Here is a 13,475-nt window from a genome sequence, read left to right as displayed (position 1 = left end):
ATGTTTTGTGAAAAAATTTCATTGTGTATGTCTAATCCATAAAACCTCCAACAGTACCACCGTTATTTCTGTTAACATTGAAATACATTTGTCACAGTACAATAGTGGAAGAAGACTGTGCCGTATGTGTTCTATAAATGAGAAGTGGTGAAAGAAACTGGCTCCACTTTTGCAGTACATTTATTTGATTCAGATTTAACACTGAGTACTTCCAAAACTACACATGTACAGTAAAAGCAGTTACAATGTGTTAGTGCTTACATGTTTCATACTTGATATGATTCTATGTAACTAACAGACTCTGTAAAACAACACAAACTCCAACAAAGGGCACTTATTCATACGCTTCTTATTCAACTGCATTGAAAAGGTAGTACGGTACATTGTGTCAGCTCGAGTACAGTCACGCGCACAAATATTTATTTGCGGTTAAATACGATATAAATCTGGTTACTCTGGATAAACAAATCTGCTTTGGAGAAGCAAACACATGCAATCACTCATCTAAACATCTATCACTTACATGTAAATCTATCTGTGAGATTCTGTAAATTCACTGCATAAGCAGACAGTAACGTCAAAGACAAGCAAACATTCACTTCACAATCGATGGAGGATATTTTGCTTCACAACAATAAATCATGTTAATGCATCGCGTAGCGCTATTTGATGTGAAAATGGTTTCCATTTCTACTACTACTACTTTTTTTTCACAAGCTGCTCAAACCATCTTTCACAACAAACCAAGTGACACCAGAAGTAGAGTCTGATTTTGTGGAAGGTACTCTAATTACACCATACACCTTGAATAAACTTGTAACAGTCCAAGGACCACAGTGGTCTCCAAAGGTCTGCTGTGAATGTGACATTATCAGTGTTGCACACTTCATTTAACTCTTAACAAGTAGACATGATTTCTTTAACTGCATTGATGCTCCTGTTAACCAAGGCACTGCATCAGTGTCGTAGGCAACATTTTTTGAAAGGTATAAAAGTAAAAGCATTAAATGTATGTACCTTAATACAGTACATGACCAATGCTGAACGATTCATCACTAAACCTAACACCTGGATCAATTCATATCCTCAGATCACGGTGTATGCTTTGGTAGAGTATGTAAAAAAAAAAAAAACTCTTGAAATTGAATTCAAAATCATAAGTAGAGATTGTCGATCAGTACGACAGACTGCATATGTCATAAACCTGTTACTTGTTGGGGCTTAATTTGCCTACAGTGAGAAAGTTTAAACTACATTACCTACTAGCCTTGTTTGCAAAGACCACCTGACTGATCAAGAAAAGACTCAGAGGAAGTTCTCTGATGTGCAGCTTCAAAAGGGAATGGTCTGTCAGATGTAGTAACTACACGTCAGGTTAGGATATGTGTTATTCTTCTAAGCAGAGACGTCCCTATTTAAGACTAAAAGGGTTTGTGGTGTCAAACTGAAATATTTAGCTACTATTTCTTTTGACCTATCTGAATATTGACAGAGTTTCCCACCGATGTGTAGCCGTAGGTCTGAGTCGACACTTTGGTTTTAAAGCTTTGCTTCCCCCCTTCGACTCTCTGCACCTCTGAGCAATATGAAGGCTTCACCTCCATCTTGGCGTGGCTCACCTGGATGGGGACATGCCTTTCCACCCTGGACTGGACTCCGCTGGCTTGTGGGGCTGCAGCTGAGAAGAGGCTGCTGGAGAGATGCTCCCTGAAGCGGCCAAAGAAGCCGCTCCTCTGCCTCTGGACTGAGACGGGGCTCCCGACATTAAGGAGCACCGGCTGTCCCACCGTGGAGCCGCCGATCTCCCTCTGCAGCACGGAGATCTCACAGGGCTTTTCAGCAGGAGGGAGGTGGGTGCTGGAGGAGCCATAGGTCTCTCCTTCCTCTGGAACATAATCCTCCAAGTCTTCAAGGGTCAGAACGTGTCCTCCTTGTGTCAGCATCTTAGACTCCTGCTTTCTGGTTGAGCATTGATCATCATCGTCTTCATCTGGAACAAAGATGACAGTCTCTTGATCATCCTGGTCTTCGCTGTCATCTCCATCAGCAGCGAGAACTGAGGAGAGCTCATGTGGCTCTTCAGGGACAGGGTCAGAGGTCACATGACCCTCCTCGTCTTCCCAGGAGAGCTGGTGGCTGCTGACGTCTCCCTGCAGCTGGGCCTGCACCTGCTCTACCAGCTTGTTGTTTGAGTTGTTGGCATTCGGGTTTTCAGGGGGATACCTTTTTGTTCTGGACAGAGTGGCTGAACGATCGGACCCTGCAGGTGAGATGTTTCTCCTCCTTGGCAGCCTAGGGGACTTATTGACTTTATATTCGATGACCTCCTCGACCTCCACCCACCGGGGCTTGCTCTCCATGACTCTGGCTTCAGCACCCTGTGCTTCAGTAACATATACGGTCGGGATGGTGGTCTTTCTGGTGGTGGGCATCCTCCTCTGCCTGGATGCAGGGGGCTCTGGGGTGGATGTCTCTGAGCGATGGGCACCAGCAAGAGTCAAGCCAGGAGACCTGTGCCTCCTCATCCGCGGGTTCTTCACCACAGTGGTTATAGTCTCCTCACTGAAGACACGGACAAAGAAAGTTATAAAGCTATAAGAAAACTCCAGGCTGCATCTGAATATTGATAGCTTTCACTTTGACTCAAAAAAAAAAACTAGAAAGAAGAGTCAGTAACTCCAGCACTCTTTCTGTCGGAATGCAAATAAGAAGCCTGTGAGAGGAGCTGTAGTAATAAAGTCACTGCTTAAAGAAGACAGCACCCTGGTGAAGACAGCCCATCCTTTCATCATCCTTGTGATAGAATTCTCTGCACTTGGGCTTTAAATACTACACAACAAAGCATCCATGGGGCCCCAAAAAGGAAACAAACACACACTTGCACACAGACAATCAGAGGAAATTGCTGAAAAGTGACTTTATGAAGCCTTGTACCATAAATAAAGTTGCTTTGCCTTGCATTTATATTTATTTATCTTTTACTGAGCAATATCATTCAACCAACCAATCAATCTTTATTTGTATAGCTTCATTTCATAACAAATGTTATCTCAAGACCCTTTACAAAAGAGCAGTTAAAAGACCTTACTTTCATCCATTGATGAACTATGTCTCAAGTTAGACATGACACTTTGTTCAGTCACAATTACATTTCTTTCAGGAAGTAATGAGATGATCACATGCTGTTCAACAAGGAGACACACTTACATTATGATGGTTTTCTTTGGTATTCTCGTCTCCTGCTCAGTAACTATACAGGGTGAAGAAACAAAAATAGTAGGAGGATTAAAGCTTAAGCCTTTGTTTAGGGACACTGTTCTAAAGATCCTGAAAATGTTTGAATGTAATCAAAAGTTGCAGTTTTCTAAAGATAAGATCATTGTTCCTACCTTCGATAGTGATGGCCTGCTCACCGGTCCGAGCCACAGCAGAGGGGAGAAGTAAATCAGCTGCACACTTGGCACTTCCCAGGCGGTTGGACAACTGGAAAAAGCAGGCAAGATATTTTACAGAGACATTTTACAAGATGATTTATTGTTGACAAAGATCAAGTTATTAAGAGTTGTATAGCCCACACAGAATAAACCTCCACCCTATGAATATTCATGTAAATAACCCTTATAGAAGTTTGTGATTGAAGTTGGATTTTTTTTTTTTATGTGGACCAACCTCACACTCATAGTGTCCCAGGTCTCTTTCTGTCAGGTTTTTTATCACCAAGACCAGAACCCCACTCCGGAGTTCGCTGTAGGTCTGATACTTTTCCTGGTCAGTCAGCAGCCTGCTGTCCTTGAACCACCTGGAAAAGGATACATAGAAGCAGAAAAGAGAAGAAGAATTAAACAACAGAGCAGAGGACGTTTTAAAGGAACTCCCTAACTGAAGTAAAATATTTTGTAAATTTCACTGATGTGTCCCCCTACAAACCTGATCTTGGGGCTTGGGGCGCTTTGTATGACGCAGGTAAACTGGGCGTCCTCGCCAGCAACGAATGTAGCATTCCTCATTTTATTCACAAAACGAGGAGGCACTGAAAAATAAAACAAGTCAAAACATTAATACCTGATTAAATAGGTAGGGTTTATATTTTTTGACCTCCTGGAGCGTTCTCCCGCTTACCCTGAACTGTGATCTTGCCAAGAGTGCTTGCATTGCCGGCTGAGCTTGAGGCAAAGCACATGTACTGGCCAGAATCATCTGCTGTCATGTTATCCAGGATCAGTGTGCAGGAACCATCAGGGTCCTCGATGATAATGTGATGAGGATCCGCCTCCACAGCTCGTCCGTCTGCATCCAACAAGTAAAACAATGTACTGATGAATCACAAAAAGCTTAAGATGCTGTTTGTATACAGAGAAGAGGCTTTGTCTAAGAACATGTGTCAACACTTTTTATTGTTTATTGTTTATAAAATTACTAAACATTTTCTTCATAAGCATATGATCTTAAAAACATGGATCCAATTGCATACCCTTGTACCACGTGATTGTAGGTTTTGGTACTCCAGTGGCTTTGCAGGCCAGCTTAACAGTCTGCCCCAGCTCAGCTGTGCAGTTTGCCAGAATTTCATCAAAGTCAGGAGGACCTGTAAAGGAGGTTCATCACCAAATGTTATGTTCAGAAAATCAAATACATTCTAACTGATAGAAGTGTGCATAAGATACATGGGGGAAAAAAAGAGTGTGTTCCCCTCACTCCATGCAGGCATGCTGTATCGCTGCTGCAGCTCTCTGAAGTCCCTCAGCCACGAGTTCTTGATGGTAACAGTCCGGGCCTGCAGGGTATATTTCCTCACAGAGTCCTCACGTTCATGCCAGATCTCAAAGGCTCGGTCGTCACCCTCCACCGTCTCATTCACATCAATGTTATTTAACTATGAGAGGATGGGGAATACAGAAAGCACAGTTCAAGCGGCTGCTAAGAAGAGATGCCAGAAGAAAATCTTAATGTGAAAGAAGAAGGAGGAGCTACATTAAAGATCTCACCTTCATCATGTTCTTAAAGACGTATGCTTGTGTGTCAGTGTTGCTGTCTCTCTTTGGTTTGCAGATGATGCAGTAGTTCTTAAATAGGAATAGGTGGCGGTGGTGACCTCTAGAGGATGACCTGATTCCTGGAGCCCCTTCCCACACTTGGAAGGGTCCCTGGTTTCCAAAGGTGAAATAAATCAACACACTTAATCAAACAAACAACAATGCTGCAGTAATAGTGAGTGCCACAGTAACTCCATGTACCTGTCTAATTGGCTCTCCCAATACTTCCAGTGTGGCAGGGTAGTTTTCGATCATGGTCACATGGTGTGTATTCTCAGAGCGCTGAGGGAGTGAAGACACCATGGCATATGCTTCTTCCAATAGGCAGCAGTTCTGGCCATTTTTTGCCTTGTTTCGAATGAGCTCCTGCACATGTCAAAGAATACATTTCAATTAAGCTGCAGCAACAGTGATACAGGTCTAAATCCTTCACATGCAAGAGATGTGTTTCCTTTGAGAAATGCAAAGAATTGAACCACACAAAAGTGAATGCATATTGTTTGTCAAAGCTGTCACCTTGAGGATTGCCTTGTACTTCTGAATCCTGTCCAGTGGTTGTTGGAGGCCGGCGTTGATGCTGCGTACAGGGGGATCTGCAGGGTCTGCATTGGCTTGGACTTTATCAGTGTACTCCTACAATGGAATGAAGGTATTTATACTTACATAATTTATAGTGGTTTAGGGTCACAACACATCTTAAAGTAGGCTGGAAAAATAATTTACGAGCAAACCAGAGTTCAGCAGTTACAGTTGTGGTGTTACCTTGAAGAAGCGGTGGACAGTTTTATCACTGACAGAAGATTCAGCCAGACTCTGACCAACAAGATACTGGAGGTACTTCTCAAAGCCCTCCTTGTTCTTTAGGAAGCACATGGCCACATCATCGTCAGTGTCACAGTCGGATAGCTTTGGAAGGAATGCCCTTAAAACGATAATTGTGGGGATATTAATGCACTGAAAATCTAACAATGAATGTCACTGGTCTTTAGCATATTTAACAGAAAGGAGAGTATTCTCCAGATTTGGAAAACTGATGCCTTTACTTCCTTTTTAAAATATCTGACTAAAAGGAGAACTCACTTGCTATGGAAGGACTTGATATCATCAATGTTCCTGAATATGGTGTCCTTCTGGCTGCTGACATCAGGAGGAGCATCGGGGCTCTCTGCATGCTTCAGGTGATGGGAGGTGAAGAAGTCTATCTCTTTCACAAACTCTGATTCACCGTTTATCAGGTCTTGGATCAGTTGGCTAAGAAAAGGGACATCATAGTTGGTTATGACATGCCCCGTAGTTCTCGTAATGCTTAGTCAAAATCAGAATTGGGCTTTATTGCCAAGTACATTTACACATACAAGGAATTTGACTTGGTGTTCTGATGCAAAGACAGTTAACAAGGAAATATAAAAACAGCAGAGCTCCTGCTGACAGCTTAAATAGGAATAAGGTACAAATATTAAGGCTATTAGAAAATAATAATAGAATATAAAATATAAAAACACAAAACGTACAAAATGTGCATTGGACGAGCTGTGCAGGTTTGTTCAAGATTGCGTGCAGTGTAAACAGAAAATATTAAGTCCAGTGTGCGTTAATGTAACGCATAGATTCAGCCTTAACATTACAGTAATGTTCTCTGGCTGATGAGAGTCTTTGTTATGTGGGGGGGGGATCTACTTACAATAGTTTCCTCTTGTATTCTCCCTCAGTAACTTCCTCTACACTCGTCTCTGGAAGGTCACTTGTATCAGCTGAGAGCTGGAGGAAAACACATTTGGACAATTTCTTATTAAAAAAAAGTAAAAAAAAAAAAAAAAAGTTATGTTATGTTTGCCATCTTTGGCTTTAAGACCTACTTTGAGCTTCTTGTCCAGGTAGGCAGGTGAGACCCAGCCTTGGCGGGATGGTGTAGTTTTGGTAGGTTTTGTCCGAACTAACCATTTGAGTGGATGAGCTGAGTCCAGAACCTCCACATACTGTCCCTCCTTTAGAGAAATGGATTCTTTGCTTGCTATGGTTGGGTTGTAGTCTGCTGTCGCCACATAGATGTCGAACATCTGTAAAAGTACAAAAAAAAAAAAAATGAATGTTAATGGCAGCACAAATGAACAAAATGTGGAGATCACACTAAACATTTAGGGTAATGTACAGCTGCTAACTCTTGATTTTTTTTCTTTTTTGTGAATGTAAAGTTATTGCAGATGAGATTGTAATTGTAACATTGCTGTATGTATCTCATTTGAAGTCCAACATTTTAACCAATTATCTTTCAGGAGTATTGAACATGTTTTATTTTCAGAAGTTTTAATGTAAAGACATGTTAAGCCCACTTTAAGTTGCTTTTTGGAAATTAGTTTGTAGTTCATGTTGTAGTGTAACATTAAGGTAGATGAAGACATATAACTGCACAGATATCATATTGTTTTATATGGAGCTGACCTGTCTCATTCAGACTTAATCAGAATACTGTTTAAATGATAACTGGTGGAGGGTGATAATAACAAGTCACATAAAAGTTTAAAGCAATAGAAATCTGGACAGCAAAAAATCGAACAGCGAATGTGTACATCTCACCTCTCCCCGTGCATCTCCTTCATCAGACTCAGAGGACGAGTCAGCGATGAGGGAGGGAGGACGAGAGCGGCCGTGATGAGGTGAAGCAGTTGGGGTCTTGGTCTCATCATCACTGTCAGCGCCTGGCACACGTAAGGAAGCTAAGGTAGCAAGGATGCAAAGAGGCAAGGTCAAAACTCCAGTATGTACCCTTAAAATCATCTTTTTTTTAATTCACTTAGTTTGTTACTTACTGTTATGTTCCACAAAAGCTTTGTTTTACAGCAAATTTAAAAAAAGACAGTTGTCTCTGCAATGTGTTTTTCTATTTGATACATTTGACATTTAACATGTCATTTGATACGGTTATTAGTACCCACTTCATGCAGCTTGCCAGAGCTCGGTTGAGGACCATAACCAGTCAGCCAAAGTAAAAACCGACTCTCTGCTGCCATCTACTGGCGCTTTATTTACATGGGTTAAGATCCTTCAAACATGCAAATGATAAACAATTAATATCATTCTAGATTAAAGAGTCGCACGACTTTAGGATGTAAAGAAAACATATTTTAAAACACAAACCACAACAACATGGAAAAGCTTTTTATAAGGCAGGGTTAGTCTGTTACAACATGCAAAAAGATCTACAGAACAGTTATTATCTGAGCTCTTCACATACATGTCTGTGAACATGTAGAACAGCTGCAGGTTTGTCAGAATTCATAGTCATTTCAAAATCATTCAAATCTAGATTAAAAAGACCGGACTGGCTGCATTAGATGTTATAAAGAAGCATAGGCAGCATGTAAAGGGAAAAAGTACATTTTTTTGTTATAACAGTAAAAAAGAAAAAAAAAAATTAAGCTATAATGAGATAACTTTGTTTTATCCTGTTATGAAAGGTAACTTAAAGTTATCTGCTTAGTCATTAAACCCAACAAGAATATGGAGATGGAGAAATGTAGATTACATTGAGGCACTGAGGATACATACTGGTAGTTTTGGGCCAAGATTTCATCCACTGGAGCACTTCATGATTCTGTAAGCTGTCTGAATAACAAATTCATGATTGGATGAGTTTAATTTGTTGGGCTGTTTAACTGAAGGATGGATGGATGTATGGGAAATAAATGATTTCTCTTAGCGATGAGAGGTTTATGTATGTGCATAAACTGATGATTGAAGCAAAACATGCTAAAAAATCAAGCACTGAAAGAGCACTATATGGACACACGTGACAAGGTGGGTGTCAGACTCAGATCTAAAGGCAAGTCAATTCTAATTCAAGAGTTGAATTGTTAACAATTCCACATTTAACAACCCTGTTTACAATTCTTGAATCATCAGAGGAAATTCACTGAATTCAACCAAACCACACAGACGTGTTACAAAACTCTTAAAAATAGAAACGTGGATACCACAATGTGAGGATTGTTTACTTTCTGCATTTTTATCAGCTTGCATGATATTTATTGCAGCTTTCATTTCTTTAAATGCAGAAATATCTGTGAATGGATATTTGCATAGAAATGCAGAACCTAAAGGTGTAGGACAGAACTTTGGTATCGTTAGCTATTTCTCTTTCAGAGAGCTTTGGTTGCATGCACTAGACACTAAATCAAAACAATGAAAACAATATATTAACAAAAACATATCTAACAACTATCAACATGAGCATGCAGACATAAGCCTGAAAGCAGCTGCAGTCATTGTCATTGCTTGATTTTGGTCTAAACAGAATTCAAACAAGCCCGGTTACATAAAGTGAGACTCAGTTTAGTTTTTAGAACAACTTAAAACTGTTTCATCTGTTTAAGGTTAACTTAGCTTAGCCCCCCTGAAATTCAGCTTTTTGGTGAACAATACTGCTTCTTTCACATTCAAATGAAATAATGGAATTGATTTGTGCATGGACAGAGTTCTCCAGATCATATAGGTTTACCTTGGGTAATCTTCGCTGATACCATCTCAGTGATCTGGGAGGTGAGTTTCATGAGGAATTCCTCTGTACCTACTTCACCTAAGAAGGGTATTTTACCCTCTTAAAGCACACACAGAGAGGAACGAATAGCATGAATGATGTAGTAATTTAAATAATTCATGTTACCATAAGGAAAACAATGTTACCATCAATATTAAATTCACAGTTATACGCTGATGACTCACCTTTTCCTCTGCTAGTCTCCTCTTCTGGAGGACTAACTGTGATCCCAAGAATCCTGGGGAGAATTAGATATGAAATTTTTAACGTAAATAACCTACAGGCACTTTGTCAAATGTTTGTGTTCATGTAAATCTAATTCTCAAACAGCGTTAAAAACATACTCTGAGGGTTTGGTCTCTTTCTTTGGTTGTTGTGCTAGAGGAAAGGGGGTGAATAAATACATGTCATTAAAATAAATTAAAAAAAGATCTGCATTCACTAGTGTCTCCTAGTTTAAGAATATACTACAGAGGTCAATATGATGTTTGTATCAAGTCTTTAGATAACTTTGGTTTCCTTACTGTCCTCAACCTCAAGGTGGGCAGTGAAGATGGACTGTCCTGCCCTGTTTGTGGCGATACAGGTGTAGGCACCGGTGTATTCTATGCCCACATCCATCAGGATGAGGCTATGCTGGCGCCCTGAGCTTGCTATCTTGTATCCCTTTGTCTCAGGTTTGATCCACAGAACATCTTCCATTGATTCCTCCTTTAGCCAGGACACCATAGGAGTGGGAGACCCTGAAACACGTAAAGAGGAGTACTGTAAATGTATAATACAAAATGAAACACAATTTCAGACGACCCCAGATTACAGTTAGAGTAATTACAGTAAGGGGAGTTAATAAAGTAACACTAAAAAGGCTAACTCACCTTCTACTTTGACAGAGAGGGTAATGCTAGCCCCTTGTTTCACCTTCCTGTTGCTGAACCTTTCAACAAAGCGGGGTGGCACCAAGGGCTCCTTGGGGTCTGTGAAGATATGATATAACCCCACAGTGACTTATAGTATATCTACTGAAGTGCTTGTACCTAAGTCTGTAAAACAATCATCAAATTACCTCTTTTATCTTGAGGCATGATCTCTCCAGGACCTGATGCAGAATTCAGCAGTTAATTCATCTGTAAATATCTGAAGTGCAATTTAAAACACCTTATCTATTGATAATTTTGGTGTACACACATATTCAATCATTTGCATACATACGCAGAACAATGAGCCGGGCCGAGGAGTAAGCTGAACCAGCTGCATTGCTGATGTAAGCAGAATACTCCCCCATATCATCTTTCTTCACCTCCAGGATCTCTACACCGTGAACATCTCTCTCTGCCAGCAACATAATCCTTTTGGAAGGTCGCAGAGGGTGGCTATCTTTGAACCAGTATACTCTGGGTTTGGGGAAGCCTGGAATGAAAACATATTTAAAAACATTACTCGATGAGTTAAACTAATTTATAAGGCAGTTACAATCTGCTGTATTTAACTTCCACTGATGAATCAACCTTTCATGCTGGCTGATAAACGTACCCTTTACTTTTAGCTGCATCTTAGCAATAGGTGAACCGGGACACACATGAACATCATGAAGCTCTTCCACTATTTGAGGTAGCTGATCGTCTTCAGCGACAGACTCAAATGTCTCAGTTTCCCTGTGTGAGGAGTGTAAAGAGTGCACGTGAGGAAATCGGTATGTGTGTTTCATCAATTTTTCTAAGCAGCATAAAACTTAATTCATAGTAAATTCACCTGGACATGTAGCCCTTGGCACTGACATAGGAAGATGTCTCAGTGGCATCAGCAGCAGTGTCATAATCAGAGCTGCAAGACACTGATGGAGAAGATTGATGGACAGGGTTATTGGGTGACAAAAAAAATAAAAATAAGTATCAGTAATAAATGTCCCAATTTCCCAATACACTTCATAAATACTGAGTCTCAACTTTACATCCTGCATCCAGATAATGGTTACATTTAAAGTCTGATAGATAAGAGCTCTCAAAACACAACCTCTATATTTCTCCTTATACGCAAAAGCAGTACTCAAATGTCTCTTTGTTCCTATTTGGTCAGTTTCCAGTTTTACTCACTGTCAACCCTGAGTTCAGCCTTTGTGGCTGCGATGCCGCTGCTGTTTTCCGCAGTGCAGCGATAGACGCCCATATCAGTGGGCAGCACAGTGGTAATGATAAGTTGGTGGCAGCCCTCCTGATCTTCGTTGATCATGTAATGGTCATTCTCCTCCAGCAATTTGCCATCCTTGTACCAGCGGACAGTTGGAGGGGGCTTTCCAATCACAACGCAGTCAAAGCTAACGGGATACCCATCTGGAACATCCTGACTTTGTAACTCTGTTAAGAAGACTGGGGCGGCTAAGTAAAAAGGAGAATGACTTTAGTGATAAGCACAGTGAGCTAAGACATCACCTTATTTACACCAGTGTTATAATGAAGATAAGCATTAGCAACATTGCAACTAAAGAGTTTAGAGTACAAAAATGTGGGTATCAGAAGTGTATTCCAAATTGTAATAATCCAAAGGGCAACTCTGTCATGTTTCTTACCTGCACCTCCAGTAAGCAATGCAGGGGGCTGTCTGTCTTGTGTGGGGGTCTGCGTGCCATCTTGTGTGTAGCCCATCTTTCTGATTCTCAGCTCCACTTTGAGAGGCCCCGCCTCAAGGAAGGTGGTCTCCACAGGAACCCCATGGATTGTAAACATCTCCTTAAACCTCTTTGAGGCAACCTCAGCATCTCCCCACGAGTCAAAGCGAATGTAGATGTAAGTGTCATCCTCTCTATAAGAGTGAGGGTCTGGTGTACGCAAGTCTCCTTCATCTGCACTGACAAATGGTTCCTCCTCAACATCTGGTGGGAGACGTGTGCGCAGCAGGCGCCGGAGACGTCTGCTTGCCTGCCTCAGAGACTCATCCATCTCACTACCTGAGGAGCTCTCGGCCTCGCTGTCTGCACTGTAGCCCACTGTCAGTGGCCGGCGCCCAGATGATTCTCTCGCTGTTCCCACGGTGACCTTACCACTGTGAGAAGTGACTCCAAACTTGTTGGTGACCTCACAAGTATAAACCCCGGTATCCTTTGTAGTGATAGCAGTGATAACAAGCGAGCAAGTGCCATCATTGTAGATATCAATGTGGTGGTGCTTTCCATCAGTCAGTGGTTCTCCATCCTTCAGCCACTGCACCGTATCAGGTTTCCCTTCTGCCATACATTCTAGATGGATGGTGCCACCAGGTTCTTTGGTCTGGTCTTTGAAGACATCTTTAAAAACAGGGCGCATTTCTCTGCGGGTTTTGTAGCCCTTGAATGCAGCTTGAATCTTAATGGCAGCCTCTCTAAGCTCAGGCTCATCCTCTTTACTGATCTCTATGATGTTAGTCTCCTCTGAAGACACCTGTTTAATATCTGTCTCCTGAACTGCGGTTGCTTTAATCTCAGTCTGCTGAACTGTTCTCTGCTCCGCCATCTGGAAGTGTGCAAAGAACCTCTCAGTGGTCATAGTCTCTGACTCATTGACTGCTGTGACAGATGTCTTGCTGCTTTTCTTGAGGTAGGACACAAGTGTTGAACCCCCTGAAACAGACTCATCCTCAGAGCTGGTGATCAAGGTGGACTCTGTCTGCTTCTTAGGCACACTGGCCTGCACCTTTTCGACTGACTTTACTTCCACTTTCTCGGGCTCCTTCAAATCCTTCTGTTCTGATTTCTTTCGACCACCTTTACCGTCCTCCTCAGGTTGTTCTGAGATAGAGTCCAGGGTAGGCTCTCTGCTCATGCGTCGTTTCTTGGCAGATTCCTCCCACAGCTCATGGAGATCCCCTTCATCTGCAGCTTCTGGAGGCAGATTTGGCTGCCCCAGTATCTCAGTCTCAATACCTATGACATCAAGGAA

At 41.6% G+C, this 13,475-nt stretch overlaps 1 protein-coding gene across 2 annotated transcripts in view; it reads right to left on the bottom strand.

Moving 5' to 3' along the window:
* Positions 1-162: 162 nt before the first annotated feature.
* Positions 163-13,475, bottom strand: part of obscnb (obscurin, cytoskeletal calmodulin and titin-interacting RhoGEF b) — a 56,765-nt gene continuing 43,452 nt past the window's right edge. For both annotated transcript variants that reach the window (XM_065954181.1, XM_065954182.1), the window contains 28 exons: positions 12,131-13,459; positions 11,658-11,939; positions 11,317-11,398; positions 11,098-11,219; positions 10,777-10,974; positions 10,631-10,663; positions 10,443-10,541; positions 10,092-10,310; positions 9,912-9,945; positions 9,753-9,805; positions 9,529-9,627; positions 8,580-8,636; positions 7,608-7,747; positions 6,890-7,090; positions 6,715-6,791; positions 6,114-6,284; positions 5,796-5,955; positions 5,550-5,666; positions 5,235-5,399; positions 4,986-5,144; positions 4,696-4,873; positions 4,472-4,585; positions 4,120-4,287; positions 3,928-4,030; positions 3,670-3,799; positions 3,390-3,483; positions 3,208-3,250; positions 163-2,562 (listed from right to left, as the gene is read on the bottom strand). In XM_065954181.1, the coding sequence (XP_065810253.1) occupies positions 1,461-2,562; positions 3,208-3,250; positions 3,390-3,483; positions 3,670-3,799; positions 3,928-4,030; positions 4,120-4,287; positions 4,472-4,585; positions 4,696-4,873; positions 4,986-5,144; positions 5,235-5,399; positions 5,550-5,666; positions 5,796-5,955; positions 6,114-6,284; positions 6,715-6,791; positions 6,890-7,090; positions 7,608-7,747; positions 8,580-8,636; positions 9,529-9,627; positions 9,753-9,805; positions 9,912-9,945; positions 10,092-10,310; positions 10,443-10,541; positions 10,631-10,663; positions 10,777-10,974; positions 11,098-11,219; positions 11,317-11,398; positions 11,658-11,939; positions 12,131-13,459 (5,729 nt within the window). In that variant the 3' untranslated portion in view covers positions 163-1,460. The remainder of the gene's footprint in view (positions 2,563-3,207; positions 3,251-3,389; positions 3,484-3,669; positions 3,800-3,927; positions 4,031-4,119; positions 4,288-4,471; positions 4,586-4,695; positions 4,874-4,985; positions 5,145-5,234; positions 5,400-5,549; positions 5,667-5,795; positions 5,956-6,113; positions 6,285-6,714; positions 6,792-6,889; positions 7,091-7,607; positions 7,748-8,579; positions 8,637-9,528; positions 9,628-9,752; positions 9,806-9,911; positions 9,946-10,091; positions 10,311-10,442; positions 10,542-10,630; positions 10,664-10,776; positions 10,975-11,097; positions 11,220-11,316; positions 11,399-11,657; positions 11,940-12,130; positions 13,460-13,475) is intronic.

This window comes from Labrus bergylta, chromosome 4 (assembly GCF_963930695.1).
Source record: "Labrus bergylta chromosome 4, fLabBer1.1, whole genome shotgun sequence".
Taxonomy (NCBI): domain Eukaryota; kingdom Metazoa; phylum Chordata; class Actinopteri; order Labriformes; family Labridae; genus Labrus; species Labrus bergylta.
Note: the sequence above shows the minus strand (reverse complement) of the source record. Positions and strands in the feature narration are given on the sequence as shown.